The sequence below is a fragment of the Mauremys reevesii genome, linkage group 6 (genome assembly GCF_016161935.1).
Source record: "Mauremys reevesii isolate NIE-2019 linkage group 6, ASM1616193v1, whole genome shotgun sequence".
NCBI lineage: Eukaryota > Metazoa > Chordata > Testudines > Geoemydidae > Mauremys > Mauremys reevesii.
In genome coordinates, this window is record NC_052628.1 from 98,089,026 (window position 1) to 98,107,534 (window position 18,509).

Sequence of the window (18,509 nt, forward strand, 5' to 3'; positions counted from 1 at the left end):
AAAGCCATGCCTTTCGACTTCAAAATATATTTACCGTTAGGAACTTTGTTTCAGTTTGCCCCAGCAAGTCACTCCCAACTATCCACACTCTTTTTAGAAACTGGTGCAGATCCTCCTCAGAGACATTTGCCTTTAAAACAATTACAAAGCAAAACAAACTAAGACAAATGAGTTAACTTGGGTACATTTTCAGGAAAAAAAAATCTCATCATCTTAACCAACCGCCTTCCTGCTCTTCCTGAACGTGGGGGGAATCTGGGACATAAGGGAGTAGATAAAACCAGGGTACTTTCCAGAGACCATGATGACAAGTGGGCTGCTGTCTATATTTCCTAGCAACTCTGCTCCCAAAAATCCTAAATGGAGGCCAGCTGGGCACTGAATCAATGCTGTCCCACACTACTGAGGGAAGAGGTGATAGATCCTGGGCCCTGGTTGCCTGAACCTCAGTGACTATATCCCCCGTACCATATGCATGCCTGAAAAGGCAAAATCTGAAACAGAGAACTGTTACCCAATAAGACATAGTTACAACGAAGTGGAATACAGCTGATACACTTACAGAGATGCAAGACTCTTGAAAACAAGAAGAAATGTTCCTGAAGATTTGGAGACATCAGCAAAAGAGAAGTCATGAGAGAGCCCAGCAACTACAGATTTATAGGCCTGGAGTATGTTGGACGTGCTCTTCTTCCTTTCTTTATCACAGAATCCACACTCATTCCTCCAAACACCCTTAACCTTTATGGGGAATCTTCATTCCTGTCTGCAAAATAACTTTGCTGAGCTGGTTCCTGTTTATTTTGTTACTTTATTCAGAGTTACGAGATGCAATTCAGTTGGGACTGATTCCTCCTGAGTGTCTGCCTGCCTCATTATCCCTTCCAGTACAGGGGGCAAAAACATATCAATATTCATTCTGTTTTCTTCTAAAAAGCCCACAGCCCAGTCTAGGAGCTGCTACACTTGTTTCTACCTTCCTTTTAAAAGCTGAAGAATTCATTTAGCTCTTGGCGATATCACCCAAATTTTGGGCAAACCAGACTCTTCTTTGAAAAAAAAAAAAGCCATGAGTGGGAGAGAGAAATTAAAGAAAAACTCTGCCAGGACCCCTCACTGAGCTCATCTCAAATTGTTCTATCGTTGAAGGGACAAGTCCATCCCCATACTCGGTGGATCCCCTGATATCTGTGTAAGTCACAGAGGAGCTACAGAGTCTCTCTGCAGATTGAGTAAAAGAGTCAGTTCTGGGGAACCATTAGATGCTCTGCCCCTCTTCCGGATCCCCGGTTGCTTTAGCTCCGTTACATCCACAGTCCGCTCTGACTATCCCTAAGGCCTAGCTTTCAGCGAAAGCTGCATGGAGCTGATGAAGGGAAGATACATCTCCAAGAATTTGCCCTGTGACTGTCTGACCCCACCCCACATACCTACCTCAGGACCTGCACTAACGCTGATCCCAGTCCCATAAGAAACAGTCCACAGAGTCCTGGAAATTAAGGATCCATGGCTCCTGAAGGCAAAACGGTTCTCTAACTAACATTTTCCAGTGAGCAGGGCAACGTCTGCATCTGCTTGCTGTTAACATTCTGATTTATTCAAAGAGTTTGCCTTTACTCCTTTGAACCTTTTTTTGATACTTTAGCCTTTCCTGTTAGCATTTATACTTCTCAGTTTGTTTGTTTCTCTTAGTCATCCTCTCTTGCAACACGATCCTTCCATATAATAAACAACCAGAATACCTACTAATGGAAGATTTCAGTGCAGAGCCAATCACAGTGACTCATATTTTTCATGAATATAAGCAGATTTATTTTCTTTAAAGAGACTAATTTAGGGCCATCTTTAGTTTCTGATAAAGCAAAGTGCATTGGGAGACTGGGGGAATTACCCAAACTAATATGAATAGAAAGGTTGTCATGTTTCGTTCATGCCTTTTTGCTTTCTTAATTTTGTGAAAAATTGTTTTCTTTTTTTCTTCAATTAAAAGGTCCCTCTGCCTCCTGAAATGATGTAAACTCCAACATACCAGACTGGTGTTAGAGCATGAAAATCAGAAAGTGAAATTTGACCACAGGAAGCAGATTAAAACAGACCAGTCCAGTTTCCCTGTCCAAACCAAGTAAAATCTAAAGTGTTAAAATAAAACAAAGACAGAAACAATGACATCAGTAATATAGCATAAATGGTAAAAGTCAAAGTAGTTTATTAAAATATCTAAATTTTAATTATCTAGGGGAATAGTGGTAATCTATTTAAGGTTTAAATATATACACAATATGGTTTTATAATAATTTCCTTTTAACCATACTATAAAAGGCCCTGTCTTTAGACAGGCAAAACAGGTGTTTTTCAAATGTGTTAGTTGCACTCAGTTTAGCTTAACATGATTTTAAAATCCAGTCAAGGCACAGGCTAACATTTGAAGCTGTTTTAGCTGTTTGGGTTTAAAAAAAAAAAATCTAGTGGGGGAGACTCTGCTAATGCAAGGCCAGTTAACACTGTTTCAGATACACTTCTCTTCATCTTGACAGAACTCTTCAATCATATTAAACTAACTCTATTGAGATAACAGCTGAAACACACATCATTTTGCCAGTCAAAGTATGTTTTAAAGGACATAGGGTTCTCTCGCTCCCCACATTTATTGATAATTGCACAATCCATTTTATGAATTATTCCCCGATGTACCATTTTTCAGTCCTGGATACATGAGCAAGTTTTCCAGTGTCATCTGTCAATACTCCCTTGATTCTCCTACAGAAGTGTTTCCCCACTATCTACACTATTAAAATTCCTCAAAGGATATAGACAATGTCATGGTCACACAGACAAGAACATTTCATCATTTTGATGCAGTCAGGACATTTTATACTATATAGAGAAATGAGATCTGCAATATTCCAACTATTTCCCCCACACATAATGTCGTAACTTTATCAGAAGGAAGTTTCTGTTGTGGTAGCAGACTTTCCTACCTGCTTTACAGTGACAACTCAGAACTATCTGAGTATCTATCTATCTGCAGATAATTGAAGAAGAGAGTAACACAAATATGAATATTCTGGAGTCAGTGACAATTATAATGTCAGAGAGCTCCAGAAGGAAAAAAGCAGCATTTTACCAGAAAACAGATTCACAGTTCTCCAGTGGGACATTCAGTACTTATTTTTAACCAGGACAGGAATAGACATATTGAATTTTAGAACTGTGATATTTTTATAGATAAAATTCTTAATTTTTTTAGTCACCAAAAATGTGTATGTTATCTTTTCTTCTTGTACTCTAAGATGCATATTGCTTCACCACTTGTGAATCATGCAGCTATTACAAACCAATGCCTTTAAATGGTTTTCAACAGCAATAGAAAGACCTTATAAAAATAGATATCCTAGGATGTAATTTGACCTAATGTTTTGATGGTGTATGGATGAGAACAAAGATGAGCCCCTTTTAAACAATCGCCAGTCAAGATGACATTCCAGTCAGGAACCCAGAAACCTGAGAGAATATTCTATCCCTTTTTAAAATCTTCACTATATTTGAGGTGATAGCTTCTACTGAGGCCTTATTTTGAAATTATTGGTTTTGTTTAGCTTAAAATGCTTTAGTAAAATCATATATAACAGGACTAATTGGGATAAAATTAATGCAAGAAGGATTAGGATTTATGTTCTCAAGCATTCTTTAGAAAACATTTAATAGGGAACTATTCAGAAATTGACCATCTGAGTTTTAAAATATTTCCTCTTTTTCATTCATGCTTCTATTTCTGATTCAATGAAAACGGTGAAATGAAACTGATGTGGGCACCAGAAGTCCTTGTTTTTCAGTTGCTTCTTCCCATAATTATTTCCATCAAGTTAAAATTTTATACCTTGAATTACACAACAGTATCACCCTGCCATGAAAATACCATCTGTATGTTATATTACAGTATCCTTTGCTTAGTTTATGTTGGTGAAAAAGTGCTAGAAAACAAGTTACTAAACAGAAAGGCAAAGTAATAAGCCTCATAAACATAAATCAATAAAGAAACATTAAAGAAAAACAAAGGAGTCTATGAAAGCTTTAACAAGCTCCAATCTTTACAGTTATTCACAAAGACAAGAACTGTAAAACATCTTAATCATGACGGTGACTGTGTGTTTTCTGAGTTAGCTGTATGCTACTATTCCCCACTGAAATCCCATCTCTAGACTGAAATGTTTCGTTTCCAGTAAGACAATGTGAACCAAGGCTGCTCTCAAGTTTTGATCATTTTTAAAGGGGTGGTATTTTCTCAGCAACATCTAAATAGAACACACTCCATGTTCCCTCAAGAGGTTCTAAAGCTTGAATAGTCCCAGAAAGAGAATGTTAAAGTGGCAATCCAAGAAATCCTCAAACTCATCTGGCAACATCTAGAGGAAAAATCTCTCCCTAGCTGCCTGGGAAGGGAGTTCAAAACAGACATTCCAAAATGGACTTCACCCTGTAAACTGACCAGCTGTGGGCATGTTTGAGTAAAGAGATGGAGAAGGAGATAACCTACTTAAGAAGCAAGGGCCTTCAGCTCATCAGGAAAATAATATTTCCAAAGAATGAACTATTTCCAAAGTAGAAGTAATACAGACCCTGTTCCTCAATGACAATTTGAGTAGAAATACAATATTTTCTATTTATTGACAAACTCACAGGAGGCTTAAAACTAAGGCAAACAAACATTTTGTTGAGACATAAATGAAACAAGCAATACCTTTTTATGCCTAAAGCTGTTCTAAAGGTAGTCAATTCTAATTGTTAAGCACTGTTAGTACATAATCTTTAAATACATTGTCAAGCTATTTTCAGGTCATTTCACTGGATCTGTAGTGCTATTTATCATATTAGGTCAACCTTTATTTATAAATGTCAATAAAAAATTTATATTATGTTGTGAAGGGATCACCGGGGTGCAGCCTGGGACCGTGGGAGCACTGTGCCTCCTGAACTCTCCCCAGCCTGGGTTGTCTCTCACAGTGCTTTGCTAATGACAAGCAGCAAAACCCTCCAGGCACTGTTGTCACTCAGCAAAAGAGCATGTCAAGCCCCACACACAGCTAGAGTGCATGAATGCGCCCAGAGCCACTCATGAATCACACAGGGAAAGGCACCAGACAAATCCCCCCAGCTCCCAGCCTTGTACCTCAGGAATGCACTGTCTTGCACAGCTCAAAATGAGCAGTGCAATTTTATTAATTGGTTCACCACTTCATCAATGGAAAATGGATATACATCAGCCTTTGCAAACCTGAGCAGATTTACCACCATTTCAAGCAAACTCACGGGTAAAGAGAAACAGTAAAAGAAGTTTATTGACAACAAAAGATAGGTTTTAAGTGATAGGCAAAGAATCAGAGTTCATTACCAAAAGAAAATAAAACTTAAGCGTGCAATCTAAAATTCTCAACCCCATTAGACTAGGCAATATCTAGATTAAGCAGTTTTTCTCACCCTACTGGATATTGCAGTTTATAGTACACAGGATTCACCCTTGAAACCTGGGCCAGTCTCCTCTGTTGTAGTCTTCAGTCTTCTGAATGTCCTTGTTGCTTGCAGCATAGGTGGGGGGAAGGAGAAAAGACCCAGCATAAGGCCCTTGTGTTCTGTTTTATACACTAAATCATGTGCTTGGAGAACACAAGTCCAACCATGTCTTGTGGGCAAGGTTGAGCCATTCCCCTGCTGTGGCCTTATGGAGGTGAGTCATTGAATTGTAACTCCCTTGGTGGACAATGGATGTTGATGGTTGTTTGACACCCACCCGGACATGGGTTACCTTTCTTGCTATTGTCTCTGGGGAACTAATATCTGGCCAATTCCCCAACTTACAGCATGTTTTACTGACAACCATACAACACACTCTCATAACTTCATATGCATTAATGATGTACATATTTAGATGAAGCAGTGGGTTTCAGCAGATCATAACCTTTCCCATGATACCTTACAATGCATGCTTTATATGAAATATCACAATTATATGTAAATGAGGAATATGGGGGTGTAGCAGGGTGCTGGTGCAAAAGCACCTAATTAGCCCCTGCCCAGTCAACTCCAATCAGCAGAAGCAGATTGGGGCTGATGGAAAAGGCCTGATGCCGGTCTGAGGATTGGCAACACCTGCTGGCCTGACAAGCCCAGGGCTATAAAGGCTGGGAGGCCCCCAGAAGGCAGGGGAGCAGCTAGGGAGGGAAATGGAGGTCTCCTAGTTGAAGGCTGGCTCTGCCTGGAAAGGTGCTTAATCCTGTAAAACTTGTACATAGATGGGCACTGGTAGTGGAATGAAGTTAAGTTCATAAGGACCCATGTGTGCACAATCCTGAAGCCTCCTTGAGCCTTATTGGGGAGTGCAAGTGGGCCCCAGGAAGATGGGTGGGTCATGAACCCTGTTACAGGGGGTTACAAGGTGCTCCCCCAAGATATAGAATGCCACATATGTAATAAAGCATTATCATAAAAACAGATGTCTACTGCATAAGTGACTTGGATTAATTGTTTATTTAACCTGAGACTAACAGTTACTTAAATTAATTGCACATTCAGGCCCCCATCCTAAACACATGCCTGTACCTAACTTTAAGCACATAAGCAGTCCCCTGAACTCAATTATACTATGGATATTCTCAAAATTAAGCACATGTGTAAAAACTTGCAGGATTGGGGTCTGACCATGTAAATTACCACAAAATGACCACATTTTTTTGCAATAAATGCACAGTGACTGACTGCCTAGGAAAAAAACATCTGTTCCTGTATTCCTTTCACAACCCCAAACTCCTGTTGATTTTTAATTTTGTGCAAAGAATCCAGAATTAGGTCCATAGCATTATTGCCTCATAACTGCGCTATTGATTTTACCCCTGCTAAACTTCTACAAACACAGATACTACTTTTCTGAAGGGAGGTTGCAAGTCTAGTTGTACCTCTTCTCCCTTTCTGGTCTTTCTGAGTACATCCCCTTCACGCTTAGATCAGGACCCACATGCACTACCCTATGCATAACAACTACTTATCACCCTGGCTTTTGGACTTCTGTATTTCCTCCCTTCAGTAACCTGTGACCAGTGATATTGACCAACAGCCTTCTTAAGACAAAATAGTTGTATGTAGCAGTTGGAATAAAGCATTAGAGAAAAAGAGGATTTTAAAACAGCTAACATCACACATATCTAATAACATATAATCCTACCCTACCCTTCAAGCTAAATTAGATAAATTTTCACACAACGCACAATCAACCTGTGGAACTCCTTGCCAGAGGATGTTGCGAAGGCCAAGATTATAACAAGGTTCAAAGAAGAACTAAATAAATTCATGCAGGATAGGTCCATCAGTGGCTATTAGCCAGGATGGGCAGGGATGGTGTCCATAGCTGGGAATGGCTGACAGGGGATGGATCACTTAATGATTACCTGTTCTGTTCATTCCCTCTGGGGCACCTGGCATTGGCCAGTTTTGGAAGAGAGGATACTGGGCGAGATGGATCATTGATCTGACCCAATATGACCATTCTTATGTTCCTCTTAAATTACAGGAATGAAAAAGAACCAACTTGCATTCTCCTAATGAGCCCAGATCCTTCTGTGACCTACCCTGGTCACCATTCACAGCATTAATTGCAGTTCTTCTTACTTGTCCAGGCAAGTTAGGGGCTGTCTTCATCAGAGTTAGCCCAGGCTTTTAACCAATGTGACCCCTCACCACCCCCACTCCAACACATCCACCCACACAGAGAACCCTTTCACCCAAGTTGAGTAGTACTTTCAGCCTGAGCTAGCTGACCTAACTAGGGGTGCGGTACAGATCACAGGTTCCACCTTTACTCAGGCTGATAACCTACCCACTTTACAGTGAGGATGCAGGCTAAATCACTAAAGTGTTGCTAGTCCAATGCCTTCCTACAATTTCCCCTGTGTGTCCAGAAGGACAGCCAAGTTCTCTCACAGTTCACTAGGAAAGAATCATAGGGCTGTTCATCTTGCTGAAACATAAAGAATCATGGGATATGCTCCCAAGAACCCTAGAAATACATAGGGTGGAGTGTAGCACCAGTGAGAAGACAATAATTTATGTGTGGCTTTATAGTATGGCTGCACACACCTGGGCTAACTCTGCAGTGACGACATACCCTGAGAGTTACAATCTTCTTCTCTCAGTCTGATCCACCCTGTTCAAACTGATTAGAAGACTTTTCTTGTGAAGGATAGATTAGAAATGGAGAAATAGTTTGCAAATTCCTCTGCATCAAGCATAATCTTTTTCAGGATTGGCTGAAATAGGTATGCTTCAAGGTAATTTGTAGGGAACTGTTTGAATGACACATTGATATTCATTAGCAAGAGGCCAAGTTGAACTTTATTCATCTTCACTAGCCAGGAGGGGCATAGGTTTGATTCATAAGTGATGGGTTGGACAAGTTGCAGGTATTCCAGGGATCAAGTTTGGTTTAGGGACCTACATCATACTGGGCATTTGGGAGTAGGTCATTGTTTCCCTCTCACATTCTCTAAAAAGTCATGTCTGATTTTTTCCAATCTTCTTTGCAAAGAAATAGGAGAGCTCATCACACTTGGAGAAGTCTGAGTCTGTGAGAGACTGAAGGTTATGGCATTATTTATGAGGAAAGAGGGTGGGCCAGGAAATTGGGGGTTTCCTATCTGGGACTATGATGGCATACAACAGGTTAATGGATAGGGGCCAGAATCAGCTGGAGCCCAGTAGCATTCTCAGGATACCTGAGGGAACCTATTAAAGAAGGAAGGAGAAGCTATCCAGTTCCTGAATAGTTATGAATTCTTGTTTGCTTTTAAACCCAGATGAACAGGAAATGTTTTCCTCCCTTGCTGGCGTTCTTATCTGGTGAAGGCCACCTGCTATGCAGGTTGATCATGCAGATCAATTCTACAACAGCTCTTTTGGGTTACTTGGTGGTGCTTTTGCAGTTGAGAAGGTTTTTTAGGCCTCTGTCAATGTGATGTATAACTGGTGCTGGGCCTCGTGATGTTATTGGCCATGAAAAGTGAATTATTTCACTATGTCTGTTCAAATGTTCTGCTTGAACTTCATTTGGTGGAGTCTGTCTATGAACCATGATGATACATGAGGGAAGAACAAGGGGTGCATGTGATGTGAGCTAGTGCCTCATTGGCTACAGGTAGTCTTTAACTGTAGTGTTTCATCGAGCAGTCTCTCCTTGAAGTTATAGCTGAGAGGATATTCTCCTAGGGTCCTGTGGTATCCCCATGCCCTTCAGGAACCAAAAGAGGACATGGTCTCCCATCACAGTAGCCAGTAAATATTACATTTCACTCCACCCAGAACCCCTCCCCAGGCTATGTATGATAGCGTTTGTCTTGCATCCTGAAATTCAACAAATTGATGCTATTTCAGACCGGGGGGGGGGGGATTCCAGAGCCATTGGACCCTCAAGACCAATGCCCTACTGCACCCCTTCCATTGTAGTGAGGGGATCAAGCTCAAGCACTTTTACTTTGGCATGGAAAGACAGGCAATCTCTCAGGTAGGCAGATCCCTTTGGCTTTATAAAGAGGAACATCGCCTAGGAAAGTTGCTCTTGCTGAAAGATTCCTCTCCACGCCCTAAAAAATTGCAATACTTATGTATTTGTGTTTAAATGGAGGACCACTCTGTACCTTGTGTTGATGCTTCAGATAACTAGGCCTCTTTCCCAAAGAGGTTTATCTTCTGTACCCCTCCTTCTCCCAAAAGTCTCCTGCTTGTGCAGAAGATTTTGGGAGTTGGCTTGGACAGAAGCCCTTTGTAAGTCTTCTGGGAACAGGAAACTCCAAAGATGACATTTGGTAAGCTTCCTGGCAGTGTGGAGAACTTCTTGACAGTGTGGAGAACTATTCTGAGGAGATGGTAGTTTAATTAGGTGAAGAATGACTGCAGCAGCTTAGCAATATCAGCCATATTTATAAGTATTTTTCCTCAAGAAATAGGTTACTTCTATGCCTATTTGGCCTTTGTTTAAGTTGCCACATTGGCCTTTTTTGTTGACATTACAGTTCTTCATTTGTTATAAGTTTTCTTTATCTGCACATATCGTTTGAGATATCCGTGGGATACACTCCCAGAGCAGCCACTGAAGATAATGGGAGATTGTGGTGTATAGCCACAGACTGTGTTGGGTCCCTGATATATCAGATGTACAATAAGCTGTTTTTCTTACAGATATAGTGAAATAGCTTTGCACCCAATTTTAGACTGTTTAAATAAGGCATAGGTAGGATTTATTAATACTAATAAATGTAACAAGACAGATTTATTAACATTTGTGAACAGAAATGTTCTATTAATTTAACAGAAAATATTTTTTTTTAATTAAAAACCTCTCCTCCCGTGATGGAAACTCCAACAAATCAGCATTGTGCAAGGACATGAAAACAGAAAGTGAAACAGCTCAAGGAAATAAGGCTAATCAAATGGATCTAGTTTCCCTGTCCAACACCAGTGAAATGTAAAACTGAAACATCCAGCATAAATAAGGAAAGTAAATTAGGTCTTTAAAATGGTTAGTGTTGATCATGAAAGATGTTAGAAGTAATACAAGTAATTTTTTTTAAACAGACAGTATGATTTACCACAACAAAGTCCTCTAAATCACAATATAACCTCCATTCATCTATGTGGGTCTTTTATTAGTATATTTAATAGATTTAATCAGTTAGATTCCTAAATTTTAAACTTGCCAAAAGGCAAAGCAAAGTTCATATTCTACAACTATACCTGGTCTTCAGGAACACAAATTTCTCAGGGCTGGTATCTATTACAGCGATGAATATTCCAGTTTCTCAGTATGCTCTGCCAATCGCTTCTTGCTTCCATCTCAAGTTAACTGCACTTTTCAGTTTGCTGGAAACTGCATATCTCAAGGTTAATATTTTTTGGAAGGTGGGAGTGGGGAGAATATTCATTCACTGACAAAGCTTCCTCCCCCACAAACAGGAGTCACTCATTGGATTACCACACTTGATAGCTCTCTCTCTCTCAAATACAAGTAGTAATGGAAGTTACAGTAGATTACACAATAATATAACCAGAAAATCCTTTACAGTTTAAAAAGCAGTACTACCCTGAAAAGTGCTGCTGTAAAAATGACATTGTGTGATTCCATGTGTACTATGTCTTAATAGCTCCATATCAAATTGCTCAGTTTAAGAGAGAAAAAGTGTTTTCCTAATTGACAGACCTGCAAAATCAATCTGGGAGCCTTTGGGGTGAAAAGATTCCTTAGGGCATATTATTCCAGAACATCCCTTTCTTGAGCCCTGCACTTGAGAACAGGTCGATTTTAGTGATGTTAAACAAGCCAGAATAAAATCCAGCTTGCTCTTATATGGCTGTGCTTAACTCTGAAGAGCTAGAGTAACAAAGTAGTAGGAAAATGTATGCTACTAAGGTGAGCAGATGTAACAACACACAGGCTACCTATTCCTTCAGTAGGAAGATAATTGTAACAGTGTGGCTTGCCCCTTAAGGGATAGTGGCATGGGGACAGCCAACCCTCATTATTGAAGAGACACACCTGAGGGGGATCAGATGATTCTATTATAAAAGCAGCAGGAAGTGCTAGTGAGTTCAGGAAATGGCAAAGAGTGAGAGAGATTTTAGCAGGGAGGATCCTGAGCCCAGGGGTGGTTAGAAGTCAGAGCTGGAAATCTGAGTTCCACCCAGGTAACGCTTGTGAACAGTGACTGAAAGGGGACCCAGCTCTGGGAAGGTGGGCTGGGGACTCTGAATCTAAGGGGAGAAAGACATTAAATGAGGGTTTGGCCATGAGAGCCAAATGCTGTAAGGACTAAATAAACTGGACTCTAGGGGGTAATGTTTTAGGTTCCCCTTGGACTGGGGTTTAAAAGCCCCTAAAGAGGTGAAACTGAGGCAGGCTGCCTATAGTCTGACCCTGAGCTATGAAGAAGTGCTCAGCTCTATGACAACTGGCCTAGTCAGTAACATCCCCTCCTATCAAGAAGGCCAACAGTACAGCAATGGAGAACAAGATGAAGGAGAGAGTCACAGCAGGGACTGCAGTATCTTCTTGAAACTCCTACAGGATCAGCAGAGGCAGTAGGAGGTGCTGTGGTCAGTCTAGCAGGATCATCAGCAGTGGTAGGAAGCCCCCCCACCACCATCAGCAAGAAAGTAATACCCAGGGCTCCTATTTCCAGTGTAGGGAAACAGGATATAAAGAGTTTGAATGTTCCAGGTGGTATCCTGATTTCTGGTGTGGTCAGGTCAGAAGGGGAGATATGCTGACGGATAGACCTGGATGCCTTGTGTGTAGAAAGGAGGGGCACTCTTCCATGAAGAAGCAGTTGGGGAAACTCTTCCAGAGCAAGGGAGGTAATTCTCCAGCCAGAGAAGTCAAGGGGGAATGGGTGCAGCAGATCCCAACTCAGAAACCAGTAGAGATAAAGGCCAAGGAGCACTTGTAGCATCAGCCCCCCACCCCCAGGATATGGACTACTATAGTTTGCTGGCAAATGTGCAAAGACTAGAGACATAGCATGAATGCAGACAGTCATGAGTAAATTGATTATACAGCATAAAATTATCCCCCCCTTATTAGACAGTATGAAATGTAAATAACGGAGGATTAATTTCATGTTGTATAATCAGTTTACTCATGTCTGTCTGCAGGCATTTAGTTAAGGAATGTCTTTCAGCACAGTAAAGGTTTTCCCCTCTAGTAATGTTATAACGTTCAGTTCAGGGTGAACAGACGATATTTCAGAAGTTCCTTTCTAGTTGTTATGTGCCCACCATTACAATTCTCCATTCGCCTGCTCTGAGCCCATTACATTCCCTACATCTCTTGCATGTATTTGCTGTTGGTAAGCAGATGAAATTAAAAAGACAGAACTTTGAAAGCAAGTTAGTGTAATACTGAGACTAATGATTGAGGTTTCACTCTTTCCTGAACAAATAGTTGTGTGTTTAACTACTAACTCTAGTTTTAGAAGAAGCAGATAAACCTTTGGGAAACCTCTGCACACTAGATCTCTGAGGAGGCACTTGACTTAGAAACAGCAGTTTGTGTGTCTGCTTAGCTCATTAAATTAGTAACTATTAAATATGAATACAGGTATTCTTACTGAACACTTGTATAGGAGTGACAGTTACTACACAAGGTGACTTTAAATTGAAGTGCAGTGACACATATGGCCCACTTCAACTCTAGATATTGTAATATCAGCAGATAACATCTATAAAAATGAAAGGTCTAATATTTGAATAATTTCAGGACTGAAATGTGGTGTAGAATGCCATATTTAGTACATTATACACACCAGCACTTGTATAATTGACAAACATGTATGCACTTATATTACAATCTTTGTAATTTGCTCACGTCCATAAAAAAGGAGAGTAGAAAAAGTACCAAAAAAATGAAGCAATTAGACAAAGTGCAAATAAGCTTCAAGAAGGGAAAACTTGAGATGCAGAAAGTGATTAACTTCACCTACAGTATATTTAAATCACAGACATGGATGAAAAACACATCTATGAAAGACCCTGCATAAGTTCCTGTCTCCAAGATACTTCACACAGAGGCGGAGTGAAAGAAGACCTCATGATCACCATGTGTTTGCTGCACATCTGCCTTGTAATGCTGTTCTCCATTGAAATCTCTTCTCTGGACTGTACCATACTTCACTTCCAGCAGAATAAAATGAACACAGAAAGCTTAGAGCTTCTGAGCAAAATGGGTGGACAATTTCCTCTACAATGCCTAAATGAAAATAGGAACTTCAGGCTCCCCCAGAAAGCTCTCAGGCCCAGAGAGTCCCAGGAGAAGGATGCCAAGATGGTAATTCAGGAGATCTTCCAGCAGATCTTCAATATCTTCAGCGAAAACCTCACGCAAGCTGCCTGGGACAGGAGTTCTGTAGAGACATTACAAAATGGACTTCACTGGCAAACTGAGAAGCTAGAGACATGTTTGCGTTCAGAGATGGAGAATGAGACACCCTATTTGGGCAACAAGAAACTCCTGTTCCCCATGCTGAAGCTGAAGAAATACTTCCAAAGAATCAGGGATTTCCTGAAAGAAAAACAATATAGCCTGTGTGCCTGGGAGACCATCCGCTTGGAAATGGGGAGATGTCTTTTGTTTGTTGACCAGCTGATTAAAAAGGCTTAAAAACTAAGGTAAGGTATAAATATTATCCTCAGAATAACTTATTTCAAACAATATTTCAACCCAAAAGGCATGAAGTGGAATTTAATATATAGTAACTCCTCACTTAAAGTTGTCCTGGTTAATGTTGTTTTGTTAGGTTGCTGATCAATTAGGGAACATGCTTGTTTAAAGTTGTGCAATGCTCCCTTATAACATTGTTTGGCAGCTGCCTACTTTGTCCACTGCTTGCAGGAAGAGCAGCCCATTGCAGCTAGCTGGTGGGGGCTTGGAACCAGGGTGTACCAAGCAGCCCCCCTACAGTTCCCCCTATCAGCTCCCTGCTCCCTCTAAGTTCCCTGTGTGGCAGCGGCCCAGCAGGCTAGCAATTGCTGCAGTTCAGCTGTCCCTCCCCCTCACTGCCATGTGCTGCTCCTGCCCTCTGCCTTGGAGCTGCTCCTGGGAGCCTCCTGCTGCTCTGTGTGTGTATGTTTTTTGAGGGGGAGGTGTGCTAATGTCAGGGTGTTGTGGCCCCCCATTAGAGTGACCAGATGTCCCATTTTTATAGGGACAGTCCCGATTTTGGAGGATTTTTCTTATAAGCACTTATTATCCCCCACCCCCTGTCCTGTTTTTTTTTTTTAAACACTTGCTGTCTGGTAACCCTACCCCCAGTTTACCTTATCCACAGAGCAGGGGGGACAGGACAGGGCTCAGGATAGTGGGAGCTTCCTGGCAGCAGCTGCTGTCTCAACTTGCTGATCTAATTAAAAAGGCAATGTACTTAAAGTGGGGTCAGCCTACTTAAAGGGGCAGTGTGTGTGTGTGTGTCTGTCTCTCTCTGCCATGCTGTGTGGGAGGCTACATTAACAACAATATGTTAACTCTTGAGGGCTCAGCTGAGTGCTAGTGCCTCATTTAGCAGTAAGGCATTCCCTGGGAAATATCCCAACCTCTGACTCCACCACCTCAACCAAGCTTTACAATCATTGCAGTGTACAGCATTAAATTTTTTGTTTAAAACTTAGTGTGTGTGTAATTATATATCTATCTCTGGTACCTAACCCCCGCATTTACATTAATTCTTATGGGGAAATTGGATTTGCTTAACATCATTTTGCTTAAAGTAGCATTTTTCAGGAACATAACTACAATGTTAAACAAGGAATTACTGTATTTAGGGTTCTCTTCCCATAGAAACCATTGGCCAAACTCTTTGACTTCAATAGTAGCAAGAGCTGCTTCCTCTACTGTGTAAGTGCTATAAATTAGTACCACTGGATTTGTAATGGTATGTCTATTTTTCTCTTTATAAGATACCATGTAACAATATGGTGACAATATCTAGGTGATGCATTCTATTTCAAGCCCCTTGATACCTCACCTGAACCCAGCCCACTAATCATCTCTGCTGGTAATTATGTCCAATATTGCAAGCCCCTAACAGCTTCATACAGCTGCATTTACATATTCTTAAAAGCTTGCCAAAAATGTTTCCCTCCCCTCCACCCTCAAAATGTGTACTTGTCACCAACCCTCCCCCCGCCCCCCTCCCAAAATTACACTAGCTTGAAGCCCAAGGCAATAACGTTCAGTCCTGGACAGATGACTCTTTGAAAGTCAGACTTGATACAACTGATCAGGCCTAGAAACTCAGTCAAGAGGTGTGGGAGTTTTAGCTTTTGTTTAAGTATCTAGTGGGTTTTTTGAGGGGAGGCTCAGTTTTCAGATGCCCAACTTGACATTAAAAAGACCCAACTTTCAGAGCGTGGGTGCTTGACACTTTCTGGCCAGAACCTTTTATACCAGAAAGGGGAGACTCTACATTTTCAAATGGGGCACTGAGCATTTGCTTTTAACACTGGGGAATTAGAATAGATTCTAATAGTGTCCTTTTTTCCATTAAAAAGGATGAAATTTAGGTAAACTTTACAGGCTTCAAGAGTTATAAGCTATGTTTTTTCTGTGTTCTATACAGCTTTGCCACTCTCAAGAGGCACAAATTCCTTTTCACTTATTTGTGGTATGTATTATATAAACATTATATATCCAGGAATATAATTTCCTATAGGTTGAAGGAATGGAGAGGAGAACAAGCTCCCTTTAAAGAATCTTCCTCAACTTTTGTCCTAAACCAGGGGTGGGCAAACTACAGCCCACGGGCTGGAACCAGCCCATGAGCTGTTTTAAGCTGGCCCGGGAGCTCCTGCTGGGGAGCCGGGTTGGGGGCCATACCACATGGCTCGGCCCCACTCAGTGCTTCAGCCAGGGCACCGGGTCAGGGGCCACACCACACCCAGAAGCCGGAGAAGGGACATGCCACTGCTTCTGGGAGCTGCTTGAGGTAAGGGCCGCTTGGAGCCCTGCCTCAGTCCTGATCCCTCTCCCGCTTTCCAAATCCCTTGATCCCAGTATGGAGCATCCTCCTGCACCCTAAACATCTCATCCCCAGCCCCATCTCAGAGCCCACATACCCAAATGGAACCTGCACCCCTTCCCACGCCCTGGCCCTGATCCCCCTCTGAACCCCTCAGTCCCAGCCCAGAGCACCCTCCTACACCCCAAACTCCTCATCCCCAGTCCCACCCCCAACCAGAGCCTTCACCCCCTCTCATACCCCAATCCCAATTTTGTGAGCATTCATGGCTCACCATACAATTTCTATTTCCCAATGTGGCCCATGGGCCAAAAAATTTGCCCACCCCTATCCTAAACAGGAGTGTCATCTTGAGTGAATATTCCGTCCCCATATTGCATTATAGCTACATAAGTGACTCCTGATAGGGAGGGAGTGAGGGGCAGGCTGAAAGGGATAAGCAGAATTTTTCTGTTCTTATTCTTCATGGCTATACAAAGCCAATAAATCTTACATTGCTTCGGTTTATACACAAAAGATCACCTTTAACTTCCAAACTTTCTTGCATTAATCTTAAGATAGATGCTCATTTCTGAAAACATTTGTTAGAGATCATTTAGAAACAGATTGTGTGTTTGAACCATTTCCCTCTTCATTCCAGCTTGGACTTATCAGTACTTCAGCTACAGATATAAAGACAACCGAATGAAATATTCTACGCCAGAATCTCACATTTCTCAGTTGCCTCTTCCAAGTGAAAAGCTTCTGCCTTTTGAATAAGCAACAGACTGAGAACATGCACTCTACACATGTTCTGTATTAAATGTCACTTTCATGATATTTTGAAATGCTTTGTTCACTTAAAATTCACGGAAGAGGAAAATGATGGTGGCGGAGCAGGGAAACCACTTTGTTTAAAAAAAAATGGACATAAATCAGTTCAGAAACATGGATGAAAAATGTTGAGTCTGCAAAAGACTTTACAATCCACAGTTTATTAACAGACAAGGAGTGTAAGACTACGTGAACTTGACAGCTATGTGTCTGCTGCAAATGCTAAGATGACAGTCCAAGAGATCACACATCAGATCTTCAGTGTCTTTAATAAAAATCTCGCCCAAATTGCCTGGAATGGTAATTCCATAAAGACATGCTCAATTGAACACCATGGAGACATGTTCAGATGCAGATCTGGAGAGGAAAAAATCAATTCAGGAAGTGAGTGGATCTAAAGCTTTACCCTGACACTGACAGGGGAATAAAAGATTGCAAAGACCTATTTCCCAAAAGGTGAACAATAGGCCTATATGCCTGAGAGTTTCTGTTTGGAGAATCTAAGTTATCTGCTTACTCAACATCAGAAGGCTTAAAGTCTGATATGAAGGTCCTGGATCAAACAAAACAGTTTATACAAAGTTATTACCTAAGGAGTTGAGTATTTTAAACTATTACTTTTGTTTCCTAAACTGAAAACACTTTGTTTACTTTTGTTTGTTGCAGTTTGTTTGAAATCATCTTTATCACACTATTTGTAAATAAAATTATTTTTGTAATAGAAAACTACTATAGTTGTGAGAATTACTCCAGATAAGCAGTGACATCTGATTTATGCATTTAATCACACAATCATGTCACTTTGCAGCAAGTTGTGACCCTGATTCTGCATTTCTAGAACACCCAGTAAATTAAATGCAAGAATGTACCTCACATGCGATCATTGCCTTTGCCTTTGATTTATTCCCACCTGATTTACTAGTTGTTAGGATTCTGGGGATGCTACAGGGATTTATCTCTTGCTACTATCCTGTCAAAATAAATGCAAAGGGCCAAATCCCACTCATTAAACCATGAGGGATTTTAATGAGACCACTCATTTAAATAAAATAACTAGGATTAGGTTATGGCTAATTAGGAACCTATGTCAAGGATTTTAAAGAACTCTACTAATTTTAAAGAATATAGCAACACTATAAAACAACTTGGATG

General features: G+C 40.9%; 1 protein-coding gene across 5 annotated transcripts; it reads left to right on the plus strand.

The window, feature by feature from the left end:
- The first annotated feature begins 11,640 nt into the window (after window positions 1–11,640).
- Window positions 11,641–18,230, plus strand: LOC120408182 (interferon epsilon-like). Of its 5 annotated transcripts, XR_005600486.1 has the most exons (5): window positions 11,689–11,721; window positions 12,254–12,390; window positions 13,533–14,199; window positions 16,146–16,190; window positions 17,185–18,230. XR_005600486.1 is itself a non-coding variant. In XM_039544828.1 (4 exons), exons 2-3 carry the CDS (start codon window positions 12,297–12,299, stop codon window positions 14,189–14,191), a joined length of 753 nt encoding a protein of 250 aa, XP_039400762.1. In that variant the 5' UTR covers window positions 11,668–11,721; window positions 12,254–12,296; the 3' UTR covers window positions 14,192–14,199; window positions 17,185–18,230. The 5 variants fall into 5 exon arrangements, 1 of the variants encoding a protein (XP_039400762.1); XR_005600487.1 differs by lacking the exon at window positions 12,254–12,390 and having other exon boundaries at window positions 11,641–11,721; XM_039544828.1 differs by lacking the exon at window positions 16,146–16,190 and having other exon boundaries at window positions 11,668–11,721.
- The last annotated feature ends 279 nt before the right edge of the window (window positions 18,231–18,509 follow it).

Excerpts from the sequence above, each read along its gene's own strand:
- LOC120408182 (XM_039544828.1), top strand. The coding sequence starts at position 12,297 with ATGCTGACGGATAGACCTGGATGCCTTGTGTGTAGAAAGGAGGGGCAC. Across the intron at positions 12,391-13,532 it reads ACTCTTCCAGAGCAAGGGAG|ACATGGATGAAAAACACATC; the intron begins GTAATTCTCCAG and ends TTTAAATCACAG.